This window comes from Leopardus geoffroyi, chromosome C3, assembly GCF_018350155.1.
Source record: "Leopardus geoffroyi isolate Oge1 chromosome C3, O.geoffroyi_Oge1_pat1.0, whole genome shotgun sequence".
NCBI classification, from domain to species: Eukaryota; Metazoa; Chordata; class Mammalia; order Carnivora; family Felidae; genus Leopardus; species Leopardus geoffroyi.
In genome coordinates, this window is record NC_059338.1 from 139,980,635 (window position 1) to 139,995,317 (window position 14,683).

Here is a 14,683-nt window from a genome sequence, read left to right on the forward strand (position 1 = left end):
ATGGGACATGGGAGAAGCCACTGCAGCTACCAGCCTGTCTCCTCGTCTGTAAACTGAACAAAAGAATCACTGAGGTGTTTTCAGTTCTACAACTTGATCCTGCACAAGGCATCTTGCTTCTTGCTCTAGACATCTTATTTTTTTTTTCAACTTTTATCTCTTAAAATAATCTTCTGCTCTTTGTTAAGGGACATGGGTCATATGGCACATTTTAGCAATGAATTGTTTAGAAAAGGTAGACTTGAGTGTTGAAGTTTGTGGGTAGAAGTGTGTCTACAACATGAATAAGTCAACCAATCTTATCTCCATCATTAGTGACAGTCGCCATATTTGCAGGCACTGAGTATTAGGAGGATATAACCAACACTTTTCAGGGATTGAAATCGCTTCATAGAACATTGTTTAGTAAGTATATTTGTAAGATTTTCCTGCTTCTGTTTTCTTTGTCTCTGTCTCTCTCCCACCCCCAACCCCAGCCTGGGAAGGATGTATGATAAAATGTAATGACAATATTTTGGTGATTTCCTTCAGTTGTATTTTTTTCTTAGAGAAACAGACTATGAAGGAGTTTAAAACACTCATTCCACTCTGGCCAATATGTTTTTGATAAACAGATGAAGGGAAACACAGGCCAAACTTCTACTGAGAGAAAACAACAAAAAAGGAAGGATTGTTTGCTTTTCACTATATATCCTGCCCTGCCTTCTTAAGCATCAATGTCCATACATATTTGTCAAATTGAATAAAAAAGAAAATAAAGACACTACTAATCAATTCAGAAGAAAAGATGCTGCTAAAATAAAATAGTTGAAGATTTACGACCATAGAAGAAAAGACTTATTTTCATAGCACAATGGTGAGGACCAAGCAAAACATTAGATTGGCTCCTAAGTGTTAAATTCAGTTTCCAGAAAAGGAAAGCTAAAATATACCCTGCAGAATTATGGAAAACTTAAAAGGATCTTGAGTCCTAGATTTATTTTTTCTTTCTAGAAAGAAAGGCAGAAAGATGAGGTAGAAATTCTCATTTCACAGAGCTAGTGATTAATTTCTCACAGTATTCAAGAATGTATGTATTTTTTCAAGTATCTATTATAATTACAGTAAATGAAAACGTTATTCCAAAAAGTTATGAGAACTAGTTTGAACCGTGTGGCAGATTGCTAAGCATTCTTCAGTACACATTTCCTTTTCTTAATAAGAAAGAAGCCCCTATTTTTTAGGTGGGCACAAGGCTATGAAGAATAAAGATAACAATTCCCAACTTTTCCTTGCAGTTAAATTTAGTCAAAATTTTCCTTGAAGCTAAAATTAGTCAAAACTTGACTAATAGGATGTAAGCAGAAGTCGTATGTGCAACTTCTGAGACAGGTCCTTAAATGAAAGAAGCACCATTCTCTGTTCCTTTTTCCTCAGTTTTGGTTGGAATAAAAAAGCAATGGCTGGACCTTTCACAGCCATCTTGAGTCATGTTATGCCTTGAGAATGGCAGGACACATAATGAAGTAATGAGAATGAACCTGGGTCCTTGTCTCCAGGGAATCCGAGTCCAGCTCTTTGCTGATGATTTCCAGAGTTTTGAAATATAAAGAGGCATAGAGCTCTATCCTGTTTAAGCCATTGTCTTTTTCTTTCTTTCTTCATTCTTTCTTTTCTTTCTTTCTTTCTTTTTCTTTCTTTCTTTCTCTCTTTCCTTCTTTCTTCTTTCTATCTTTCTTTCTTTCTGTCACTTGTAGGTAAACCTAATCCTAACTAATACAGACTGACAAAGTTGTCTGCCAAAGCTAGTTCTATGAGAATAACTAGATAGATCATTGGTTTCTTCCAAGTGTTTTATAAACAAAACAAAACAAAACAAAACAAAACACCAAAACAAAACCTAACTGGAGAGGAAAGAAAAAGCATTCCCTAAATGGAAAAGGTTCACTGTTTTTAGTCACTCAAAGAAACAAGTACAACAACTTTGAGTGAAAGACTGACCTGTCCGAACCCAAATTAAGTAGACTTTCAATTTTGGATCTTCTTTCTTTCCTTTCTATGTCCCTTTCTTTCTCTTCCCCTTTCCTCCATCCCTTTTCTCTTTCCTGCCTTATTTCTTTTCCTTCTTTTTTCTTAATTTAGCTCTCAAGTTTAAATCAGAGCATATTTTGGATTCTTTGAGTATCTTATATGTTTTTTTAAGGTTTAGCATTTAACATGATTCTTGCCTTTTATATGCTTTCAAGTCCAAGGAAGATGATTCATTTTTCATCTGACCCGAAATTTTTCTAGAAATATTGATTCTTAAGAAAGCTTATCCACCTTCTAGAAATGGCTTTTCTCCTCTTAGCTCTCAATAAAGATATTAAGCTTAAGATTCTTTAGGATGATAAGAGGGATGCTACCCACAAATTTTGAAATTTTTGAGAATTTTGTTTTCTGGAAAAATTTTTATTAATAAATATATTGTTCTAAAAATTAAAATATACCTGCTCCCCTTCTTTATTGCACACTATGCAGTTATATGAGCAGTGATTTCTTTAGACATAACATCCTTAGGTGATGGGTCCATTTATCATGAATATTTGAACAGGGTTCATGGACACTTTCACAAACCTATTCAGCAAAGGTTGCAGATGACTCTTAAATGGGAAGGAAACAAGAAAAATGGACGTTCAAGGTTTCTAAGTTTAAAAAGATCAATTATTTGTATTTTTTCCTACTTAATTCAGTTATCCCCTGAAAGGAGCTACTACCTTGAGCTAAAATGTCAAGTTAGAACATTTGAATTCCAATCAACTATAAAAGTTCTCCTAGTTACATACTAAAGTAACTCAGAAATGATAAGCCAGAATATTCACTCCATAGTGAATCCACATTTTGGGAGAGTATACATTTTTACATCAGGTCTGAAATGAAGATCTGTTTATTTTTGGCAAGATTCCCTTCTAATTTGCAAAGATTGAAAAGAGCAATTTTGGTTTTTATTTGCTTCTCATTTTAGCAGAGTCAAGATGGTTTTCCTCAGCTTTGCAACACACATTTGAGCTGGTTCCACTAAACACAAATTCCTCTCAATCATGAGCGTCCCACTCATTGAGACAAACGGCAGCCTGGCTATATTTTGTTAGATCCAGCCTCCTGAAGCTGGCTACCTTCCTTATTTAGGTCTATGGGAAATAGCAGGGCTTATTTTTCTGAAGGGAAAAAAAGAAAGAAATCAATATTTTGGTAGGGCAAGATGTCAAGTTATCTTCAAACAAGTTAAGTCAAAAGCCTCTCAGTTTTTGAGTGGTATGAACCTATGTTTTTGTTTCAGGGACACATACCCTCATGTTATATGGCAGGTGAAAGTCTTAATGTTTATTTTTGAGAAAGAGAGAGAGAGAGACAAAATTCGAGCAGGGGAGGGGCAGAGAGAGAGAGGGAGACACAGAATCCAAAGCAGGCTCCCGGCTCCAAGCTGTCAGCACAAAGCCCGATGCAAGGCTTGAACTCATGAACCGTGAGATAATGACCTGAGCCAAAGTCAGACACTTAACTGACTGAGCTGCCCAGGTGCCCCAGGCAGGTGAAAGTCTTAAGATACCTGGGCATGTATTAGCTTCGAGATTTTCCTAAGAAATGTTTGAGGTTTCCTTGATGGTAGACCATTCCACACCCCAAGACGTAGCCTGTCTCCTGGCAATGCTCCAACAGCCCACCAACCAGGCTGCGTATAGCCCAGTTGAGCAGGGGAGCCATAGCTCCCTGCTCAGCTTTTGCAGTCATGAGCTATGACTGGAAGCTGAAGTTAATATAAGGTAAACTGCAAACTATCCCAGCTGTCTGTGGCTCCACACATTGCTAGCAGAAGATACTTCGGAAAGGATAAGTCATCCACACGGGATAGAAGACACAGCCTGGGGCAGTGCTCACCAAGATTTTACAGGACGCGATACCAAGGTGTACATTGTATCCCCTTGTACATTCCAGTCAGCACTAGGGGCTAACGGGCAGTGGATGTCCCGTCTTCACTTTTCCCAGGACCACTTCTGAGGAGGACACTTGAACCTGAGCTGCACCATCGTTCAGGATGCCAGGGTTCTGGCAGGTGAGGGCAGGCTTGGACACACATTCATTTTCTCTCACTCTGACCAGGCACCCGCTGCACATGGAGAAGCCAAGCTTTGGCAAGACTGTAGACATCATGAACGTGTGTGGGGCTTTCAAGCCCCACTACATAATGCACGGTGCTGGATGGCTTCCCCCAAACAGGAGGCAAGACCTGCAAGAACCCGACGCGCTCACTCCTCAGAAGCAGCGGCCGTGACACCGCTGTGTGGAAAGACCCGGATCAAGGGTCACTGCAAAGCTCAGCACTTCTTTTCATCCCTTTGTCACGGGAAGCAGAATCTCTAAGTAGTAGCCAGGACAGGAGAAGTAGGGAGAAGAAAAGTGAGAAGGAGAGGAGATCGATCTAACTTGTCTGTGATGAGAGGTCAAGTCTCCGGAACTTTAGAATTATCATTATGGATTGCTGGGATACCATATTAAGTAGTTGCCTATATTGGAAATCCATAGAAAAAATCACTACTGTAAGGATTTCTTCCTCAAATCAGTTAGACAAGATCTAGGACTCTCCCGTGCATCTTACCAGTATGTACACATTTACATGAAGATAGAACACAACAAAAGTTAGTATGGTGCCGTTTTGTGAAATGTTAACTATGTTTTGTTTGTGCACGTGTGAGAGGCTAATGCAATGACTGTTTAAAATACTCACATATTAATTTTATTCTTCTGTCTTACTGACTTTCTACATTTTTGATATTTTATTAGCTTTACCCATAGTAATAATATGGATTAGTCTTGAAATACAAAAGTTATTTTTTTAATTAGGAAATGCAACTTTCAGTCTTCACTATTTCTAATTGCTTTAACATGGCAATTTTTTCCAGCTGCTTTTTAGAAAACTTAGAAGAGTTTGATGTTTCCATGGGCTTTTCACAGCACTTGGCTGTATGGCGAGAGCTCCAGACAGGGTCCCACTTGTCCTGACGCTACAACCATAACTGCCTCTTTCAGTTGTGGAGCACTTCACAGCGTCTGGGATACTTTTCATATGTCATCTGATTCTCACCTCTTCATTGGGAGGTAGGGATAATAGTTCTACCTCCCAGATGAAGAAAGTTCCAGGGCAAAGATGTCCAACACTATCCAAGGCCACAGTGCTGGGTCCAAACCCTACCATTTGCCCTCCAAAGGTCCCACCCCCTCCCATGACTCTTGCCCCTCTGTGTACATGCAGGACTCAGGACAAGGCCACCAAATCCCCTATGCTTCGGATCCCTGAACTGTGAAGGGGTGGTTTGGATTTGACCATCTCCTAGGTCCCTGTGAGCTCCTCGTCATTTTGCATTCAGGTTTATTTAGTAGAATGAAAAATGATGGGATTAAATGTGTGTCACCTGACTGACGGAGCACAATCCAAAGGCTAGTGACTAAAATGGGCTTCTGGAATGCCCACAGTGGTTGGCATGAGATGGGAGCAACCAGGGCACTTTGTTGTATTAGTTCTGATTCTTAACAGAGTCTCATAAAAATATATGGACTCCAAACAAACAAACAAACAAACAAACAAAAAACAAGAAAAAAGGAACCTCTATACCCACATAAAAATTTGCATACGATTTTAAATAGTTTATAGACTGACTTGTTAGAGATGTATGGGCCAAGTTAACAACTTCCGGATTAAATAGTACACATGTACACAATTTTGTGGTCTATAGAGGGCCTCACCTTGGTTGCTATCCAAAGTGAGCAAAACTTATTTTGATATGGGAAATAGTCATTGAAAGATATGAAAGGAAAAAGCTATGATGTGTTTTCAAAACAGTTCTTCTTTCCCTGGAAAGTGATGTTTCCCATATTACTTTCTTGGTTATTGGGATGGGGTAAGAAAAAGAAAAATTGATGTAGAGCAAGTATAAATATGTTTTTTAGGAGCATTTATAGAGAATTCCATACCATTTTAATGCTCCTTTTGAATATCTTAAGAGCAATATTCCTGATTGCAGATTTATGGTTGTGATTTCTGTTCCACAACTCCACAAGCTGTATGTTTAGGTCCGACACCAATGTCAGAACCGGGATAAAGAGTAGAAAATATGAACATCAGAGATACCCATATAACCTCCAAAGGGGAAAGGTATTCTACTAATCATACTCTTCTATACTCCCCATGATATGTTCTTTTCAGAATACAGGAAGAACAAGATAATATGCATGAATCTGAGAATTTAGATTGACGTAATGGTGTTCTGCATTTTGGAAAGTTGAGAACAAAGGAGGACTTCATGTTTTGTCTTATGGTGTTGAAAAAATGACCCATGGTCAGTCTGAAGGCCGGATCCACTGTTTGCACCCATTTATCAGCTGTCACAGCATCTAACTTCATATTGAGTAGCCCCCGGTAATGTCTGTTAATGCAAACTCCATCAGGCATAGGATAACTCAGGTCATCAGCAACACCGACTTAACACCTCAATACAAAAACCAGTGTTTCTCTTAGAATTGACTGTAGAAGGTTTTCACGAAGTGTTTTTGTTTTGCATGCCTCACAGTAAATATTGTTAAAAAATGAAAGACCAATTTTTAAAATAATTTACAAGTATTCATATAAGAAGAAAATGACTTAAAAAAATACCCACCCAGTCACCTACAACTCATCTAGTGAACAATGCTAATAACACATAGGCTGTGACCCAAGAACTCCGGGATTCGTGGGGAAGTAGGGAGGCGCGGTCCGTCCTCTGGGAGGAAGTGAGACGTGCCAATGCAGAGAGGTGCTCTCAGTGGTGCTTTGCTTCCTAACTCAAGTTCAGCAGCCGTGTTTCAGAGTCAGTGTCATTACTTATTTCGACCTAAAACAGAAAATATGAATTGCTTTAAAGAACTTGACAATTGAAAACTGAATTTCCTTTCTATTCATCCAGGCTTTTCAAAACGCAAAATAGATTCTGGGCGTGCCTCATGCGGTCCATGTATATGACTGTCGCAATAAGAAAACCAAAAACCCATGGGCTTCCTGCTCTTCAGGTCGGGGTGTGCAATTAGGTATAAAAATCAGAATATAGGACTGCTTTCCTGGGAGAGAAGTGCCAACCCATAGCAACTGAAGAATGATGTAAAGGTACGGCCTTCGGTTGTCTTGGGGTAAAGATGAGAGGGTAATATTATGTCTCCAAACTGCTAGAAACGTCCCTAGCCTAATCTTCCTACAGTATTCTGTTGGTTGACTGCTCAAGGATCATCCTCATCTGGCTTTCATACCACTGATCCATGTCCTTACATACATCCCATCCTGTGATGATTAATTTTATGTGTCAGCTTGGGTGGGCCAACGTAGCCAGATATTTGGTGTGGCTGTGAAGGTATTTTTTAGATGAGATTTACATTTACATCAATAAACTTTAAGTAAAGCAGATTACCCTCCATATTGTGGATGAGTCTTATTCAGTCCCTTAAAGGCCTTAAGAACAAAGACATTCTGCCTCTCCACTGCCTTTGGACTCAAGATTGCAACATCAACCCTTCCCTGGGTCTCCAGTCTGCAAGCTTTCCTTACGCTTGTTGGGCTTGCCTGGCTCCATAATCACATGAGCCAATTAAGATCTCTCTCTCTCTCTCTCTGTCTCCATACACACACACACACACACACACACACACACACACACACACTATATTGGTCCTCTTCCTTGGAATCTCTAGTCACTCTTGCTACCGATTCTGTCTATATTAGACAGTCAGCCTTTGGAAGGTGGCGGTTCTGCCTTATGCCTATTCCCAGAATATCAACCACATGCACTGCCACATAGTTGGCGCTTCATATTTGTTGAATATTTTTGCTCTCACTGTTTCTCTCATGAAAAAAGTCTTAGATGATCCAAATCCTATTCATCTTTAGGGTTCAGTTGACATTTCTTCTCCTCTGTGAAGACTTCTACTTCTGCTTCAGCCATACTGCTTCCTCACCCTGCTGACAGCAACTCTTACATTATCTGCTGTACCCCCTATGGAGCAAATGGCATTCAACTACACAATTAACTCGGCTCTGATTGTTTCACTCAGATATGTAAGTTTCTTCCCCCCAACTAAATTATAAGCATCCTGCCAGTAGAAGCTGTGACTTTCTCTATGGCCCAGAATAGACTTTTTTGGTCATAATTTTAAATGACTGGAAAAAAGCTCCAACTTTCCAGCTTTGCTTTTTGGTAGTAACTCTTCTCCAGGGAAGTCCTGTTCCCTCTCACACATCCAAGAGTCGGAGTCCTTTACTTATCTCCTCGCCTTCCTTTCACACTTTCTCTGCCTATTTCTCTACATTCCGAAAACTATATAGCCCACATATCTACCCTTTTCACCCCATTGTGATTTAATAGGGATTGGAGCTGAAAGATAAAGGGATAAGATTATGATAGTGGAATTTTTACCATTTTATACTGTATCTCAGTTGGGAAGGGGTTTCAAGGTCCTGAAGTTTATTCATCCATCCAATAGGCAAATTTCTTCTAGAATGAGGATAAGGCAATAGGGGAAGGAATTTTTGTTTGTTGGGGGTAGTACTGATGGGAGTTTGGGGGGAACTTCTGGGTATACCCATCACATTTATCTTTAGTGCTGAGACTGATCTAATTCTGTTATTCTTGAATTTTCTACACTTTCGGTCCAAGATCAAGCTTGACCTTGTGGCAAGATACTTCATACGTGGTGCTACGTCTTCTGATTGTGTCATATCTGGAGACACATAATGTTGAGTTGTCACTCTTTTAACGATGCTATGATTGATCAATGAATTTGAGTAGAACAGTTTGAGTTTTGGGAACCTTAGGATCATATCTTTATTTTTTTCTTCGGATGTTAGTAGTTACCTGAGGGTACCTACCTTCCAGGCAGAATGAAATCAAGTAGCAAGGTAGTGATGTTATTTCAAAGTGTGTCTTCTGAGAGGCCTGTCATTGTATCTTTTTCTATTAGTTTTCTGTCTCTCTGTATCACTTCTGAGATGTGTGTGTGTGGGTGGGTGTGTGTGCGTGATATGCCTGTGCTCTCATCTGTGTATTCTACTTTCTTTCTTGTATCTTGTTTCTTTCCAGAACTTGTCATTACATGGGACTATAAGTGTTTCTTGATATGAATATAAAGGAAAACAAAGTATGTTTTTAACATGAAATTTGGTGTATGTTCATTGCATTGCATTTAATTTTAAATTTTTTAATGTTTATTTGCTTTTGAAGGAGAGAGAGACAGAGCATGAGCAGGGGAGGGGCAGAGAGAGACAGGGAAGCACAGAATCCGAAGCAGGCTCCAGGCTCTAAGCTGTCAGCACAGAGCCCAACACGGGGCTTGAACTCACAAACTGTGAGATCATGACCCGAGGCGAAGTCAGACGCTTATCCGACTGAGTCACCCAGGCACCCCGCGTTGCATTTAATTTTAGTATCAGAGGATATTTTCTTTTGGAAACAGGCAAAATGAAGTTATTTTTACTTATGTTGATTAATTTGGGGGTGTGCTCCATGCCTCCATGGGTAAATCTACTTCCTTGCTGTTAATATCCATGGCAAGTACTGAGAAGATTCCTGAGAGTTCTGGCAGAGACAGGAATTGACAGTTTCCCTGGAGGGTACCATTCCGATGTGAGTTTTTTCATTTTGGAAAAGCCTTCATGTGCTCCACAAGGCAGTGAAGAACCAGGTTCCACAAGGTTCTGGGGGCAGTGAGTGAGGTCACAGGTCAAATGAGAAGGTCTTGGCGATCCCTGTGAGACACAGGGGAGATGGCTGACCATCGGTCACGGTCATGGCAGACCGTCTTTTGCGTTGCCTGGCTGCACTGTTGGTGGAATCATTCCTTCCTAGCCAGTCGGTGCATGAACCAACTAGCATAGTGATGAGTCTGAACCCTAGAAGCACAGCCATTTCACTGCTCCATGGTCAAGTGGCTACACATTAGGGTGTGTTCTTACATCGCCCCTAAAAATAGTCGTTTCCTATGATGGATCAAAAAGTTATTAATGCGAGTGACAAAGGAAAGGCACCCCAAGGAGAGAAAAAGCAGCAAGCCCCTAAACACTGCCCCTTGGTGCTAGGTGATGCAGTCATGTGGGGAGGCCCGGCTCTCCTCTCGGACAACTAAGAAGGCGCTGAGTGCCTGACATTTGTTGTGCTCTATGCTCTTGACCCTGCCCTGGAGAGTTGACGCCCGCGTAAGTGCCCACCACTTCCAGGGACTGAGGGAAGCCCTCAGGCACCAGGACTTCACAATCAGTCATGGGAAAAGCGAGCAGCCCCCAGTCTGAGCAGATTCCAGACACATGGTTCTGCATGCCACAGGGGACAGCCAGCATAGAGAGAGAAATATGGACATGTGAGGGCCAGTCAAGGACAAAGGACAATGAGATAAAGACAGAGAGTTACCATTTTATTAGTCTTTAGGTACTTGGCCAAGAAATAGAGGCGTGATGGGGTAAATGCAGGTTGTAGACTCTGGGTTCCTCCAGCTTCAGTTTACTAATACATCGCTGGTGGCTACTGGTTTTTAAACCAAGGTTTGAAAGCAAATCATTCTTACCTCCCTGCCTGCCACACACACACACACACACACACACACACGTGTTTTGTCTTCTTAGATGGTTCTTAATCTAGGGGTTGCAAATGCAGAATGGTCTGGCTCCAACTTACCGGGATGCTGATAGAAGCAGCTCTTCTTAGGGAAGAGCAGTGGAGGGCCACCCCCATCTGTCCGGCAGCCGGTCATCAGAGGTCGTTTTCCTCTGGGCCTGGGCCATTAGAGGCAGAGACCAGGCAGTGAAGGTACAGGTGGGCGCTGACCGCAGAGCCCTCCTGAAATGGGAATTAGCTCGTCTGTCTTCTCATACTGAGTTGCAACAGTCGACACTCGATCAGCAGTGGCCACGTAGCATGTGACATTTTTTGTGAAGAAAAATTAGCCTCCAGCTAAGGCAATCAGGCAAGTCAAGATACCAGAGAAAAGTCAAGTTCTCATTTGGAAACCTTAGGGAAAGACTGGCTGAACGCGGGGGAAGAAGCTTTTTCATCAAGTCTTTCTTAATGGCAGTCTCGGGGCGTCTTCCTCATGGGAATTTCTAACGTCATCAGATCTCTATCTCTGTTGTGGAACTCAGTTCTGAAATTCCACTGCTGTCTTTCTTTGACAAACTGCCTTGGTCTAATTATTTCTATCTGAAGAATTACTGCTACATAGAACTTAATTTTCCCACTACCCAGTCGCTAACCATTTTGATTTCAACACACTTTAATTTAGTTGCTCACTAGGATGTTCCCTGAAATTCCATATCTCTTTCATAGCTGCATGGGTTTTTGCCAAGCGATTTTTCCTCCTGAGAGGTAAATCTGATTTTATTAGCCCTCTCCCCTTGGCGTTAGCTGCAGCCCCGATGTAAGCCGCTCTGTAGGTGTCCCCTTCAAAGCCACCACTGACCACATGGCTCTCTGCTGCAATGACAAGAGCTTTTTTTCTCCTTGTTAAAGATGGTGGCAGTGATGGAGGAGGTGCTGGCAGAGACCTAGGCCGTACTTAGGTTGAGAGCTATAGCTCCCTCACTGATGGCCGTTGCAAGATCACAGACCCCAACACGAGCTACCCCTGACCTGTGTGTCACATATTCCCAAGGCAGATCCAGACAACAACCACTGAAAGCATCTCTATAGCTTTCAAATTTTTAAATATTTGATTTTTTAGTGGTATTTCACTGGCGCAAGGTTCGCAGACCCTGTCCTGCTCCCTGGCAGGGACAGGGGGAAGGGGGGAATATGCCAGGGAGCTCCTACTTATTCTACACATCTTGCCAGACTAGAGGCAAGATCAATAGGGTCTTCCCCACTGATTCGTCAAGCTCCTTCCCTTGGCTGTGGTTTCACTGGATAGTAGGAACAGACAGTGAGAATTTCATTCATCTATATAGCTTTTTAAAAAAATTCCAGTATGATGAACATACAGTGTTATATTAGCTTCTGGTACACAATGTGGTGATTCAACAATTCCATACGTTTCTCAGTGCTCATCATAAGTGTGCTCTTATTTCCCTTCACCTACGTCACCCATCCGTCCACCAACCTCCCCTCTGGCAGCCATCAGTTTGTTCTCTGTATTTGAGCAGGATTTTTTTTTTGTCTTTTTTTCTTTGTTCATTTGTTTCTTAAATTACACATATGAGTGACATCATATGGTATTTGTCTTTCTTTGTCTGACTTATTTCACTTAGCATTATACCCTCTAGGTCCACCCACGTTGTTGCAAATGGCAGGATCTCATTCTTTTTTATGGCTGGCATCTCTGTAGCTTTAGGTGTAAGGAGTGATACTGTTTAGATGGCGGAGCAGTGGCTGTGGAGGATCTGGGGGCATCCCCGCCAGGAGTTATCAAGACTCCTGCTCTACTTAAACATCTGCTTCCTCATAGGCTTGCTCAGTTTAGGTGACAACTATGGCAAACAGAAGATTGGGCAGTCTTGAATTTCAGCTTCATCCGCTGTAGAATGGCCAAGCAAATTAGCCTCCATACACGGAACAGTCATTCTCTTCTTCTGCTTTTGGTTAACTCCTCATTTTCTTTCCTAAGTCAGCTCAGGTATTATCTCTTGGTTGATCTCCCTGCAAGTGAGAACTAAGCATTCTTGCTTCTGCAAAAAAATTAATTTGGGGACACTGTTTTGCATCTCCTTATTTCTATGTAGGTCTCCTCTCCTAGATCATTGGCTGCTGGAGGTCACTGCTCAAGTGTTGCTAGTCTTTCCATTTCTGGTGTCTACCACAGGGACTGTGGACACATATTGTAATAAATAGTTGTAAATAAGACTAATTTACTTAATCAGGCCCTCTTGATAGCTTGGTATCATTCTTTTGCAAGGAGACAAAGCACGGAAGACTGACTCCATATGTAAAATAACTTCCCCTATCACATTATCCACAACACACACATTCACACACAATTTGACTGTGGGCACAGGAAAGGTACATTTTATGATGATGAGCAATGACACAATCAAACACAAGAATGAAGGCTTCCTGTACAAACAGACAGTGTTACCTGTGAATGGGCTGTCTGCTTGTAACTACCCTTCTAGAGTTGAAAGCCACCCTTCTACATCCCTGTACCTGTGAATATGCTCAGGAATCTCCTGATTCCCTTAATGAAGTCCCCTAATGAAGTGGCTTCCTCGTAACACCTGGCTTAGTACTCCATGGAGACTAAAGAGCCTTAACAAAAGTTAAAAACCAGCATTCTCTCCCCTCTCTGACAACTTATACAGAAGACTGGCTTTTTCTCCAACCTGTTGCTGGGTGGTGATATGGCATCACCGAGCCGGCCACAACAAAGTCCAACATAATGGCCTTGTTAAAAGAAATCAAGCAGGCGGACTAATGCTAACTGGATAAACTGCAATATTTACATACAGTGGGGAGCACACATACTGACCTCTTAAATTGTTCATGCACAGTGATTTTAATTCAGGTGTAGTTTGATCTTTCAGATTCTTGCTCCCTTCATGGTTGAAAGGCTTTCCATATTCATCTAACAGTAATATGCATAGTCTGTCAAAGCAGAAACTTGTTCTATTGCTTTCTGTAGCCTGTAGTTTATGCTACATTCAGCTAAAAAGGTGTGAGAGTTCATCAGTGAACAGGGTAGTTGAGAAAACCCTTTGAGGAGGCAGCAGAGTTGATCAAAGCTTTTCAGGTCATCTCACAGGTACACTTTATGTGCTCTTGATTCACAGAAACGGGAGAGAATTCAGGGAGCATAGATGGCAGTCACTTGCCTTTGGGCCAGGCCAGAGAACACTGTGAAGTACATGGATGCACATGCCAATCAAGAAAGGAGATTCCATTACCAACATCAATCAATTGTAATTGTAATAACCTTCCTTAATAGAAAGATCTTTCTTACATCTGACCAACATTTTTCATAGTGCAATTTCTCTGCTGAGTTATTTTTTTCATAGTGGAGATGAAATAAATCATTCATCACCTTCTTTATTACATATCAAATGTATATTACACTCTCCTAGCCCCTGCTAGGCATTGTTTCCATTCTCCTCTCACTTCCAATGCAGTGATCATCTCTATTATTGTCACAATCCCTGCCAAGTTCCCCAGATCTACAAATATCAACTTTTGGAGCACATCATTTACCAGCGTTCAGTAGCATGAGTAATGAGGTGGTGACTGCTTCGTCCCAGAGTGTTATATAGGGTGAATGATTTTCCAAATTGGATTTGCTTTAAGAAACCAACATTTATTTAAACATCCATCATGTGACAAGCACAGTGCTGATTTGTGTGGCTTGTGAGCTATGTTTCCTTTAGACCATTCTGCCAGAATAAAATTAATTCAACCTGGAGAGGTGGAGGGGCTGGTGCAGGCTTCGCAGGGCTGGGGGTGGGGGATTGCAGATATGAAACCACTGTGGCAAAGCAGAGGAAGGCGTTCATGTGTGTTTCTTATCATGTCTTTGGCTTTGGTCTCCAGTGGCTGTTGTACATAATTTCCTTTATCACCATGGAACTTTAACTGAAGAACATTGGGCTGAAAGAATAGAAGGTCATCTGACCAAGTCCGCAATATCAGGCACGGTGATTGCTTATCATTCAGAAATGGTCCCAGCTCCACCCCTTACT

The 14,683-nt window shown here is 41.4% G+C and overlaps 1 protein-coding gene across 3 annotated transcripts in view; it reads right to left on the reverse strand.

Annotated features, from left to right (window-relative positions):
• Positions 1 to 4,504: 4,504 nt before the first annotated feature.
• NKAIN3 (sodium/potassium transporting ATPase interacting 3) overlaps positions 4,505 to 14,683 on the reverse strand; it is a 611,969-nt gene continuing 601,790 nt past the window's right edge. For 2 of the 3 annotated variants that reach the window (XM_045455140.1, XM_045455139.1), the window contains one exon: positions 4,505 to 6,884. In XM_045455140.1, coding sequence (XP_045311096.1) covers positions 6,871 to 6,884 — 14 coding nt within the window. In that variant the 3' untranslated portion in view covers positions 4,505 to 6,870. Of the gene's footprint in view, positions 6,885 to 10,703; positions 10,866 to 14,683 lie in introns of all 3 variants that reach the window. The other variant, XM_045455138.1, reaches the window with a different exon arrangement.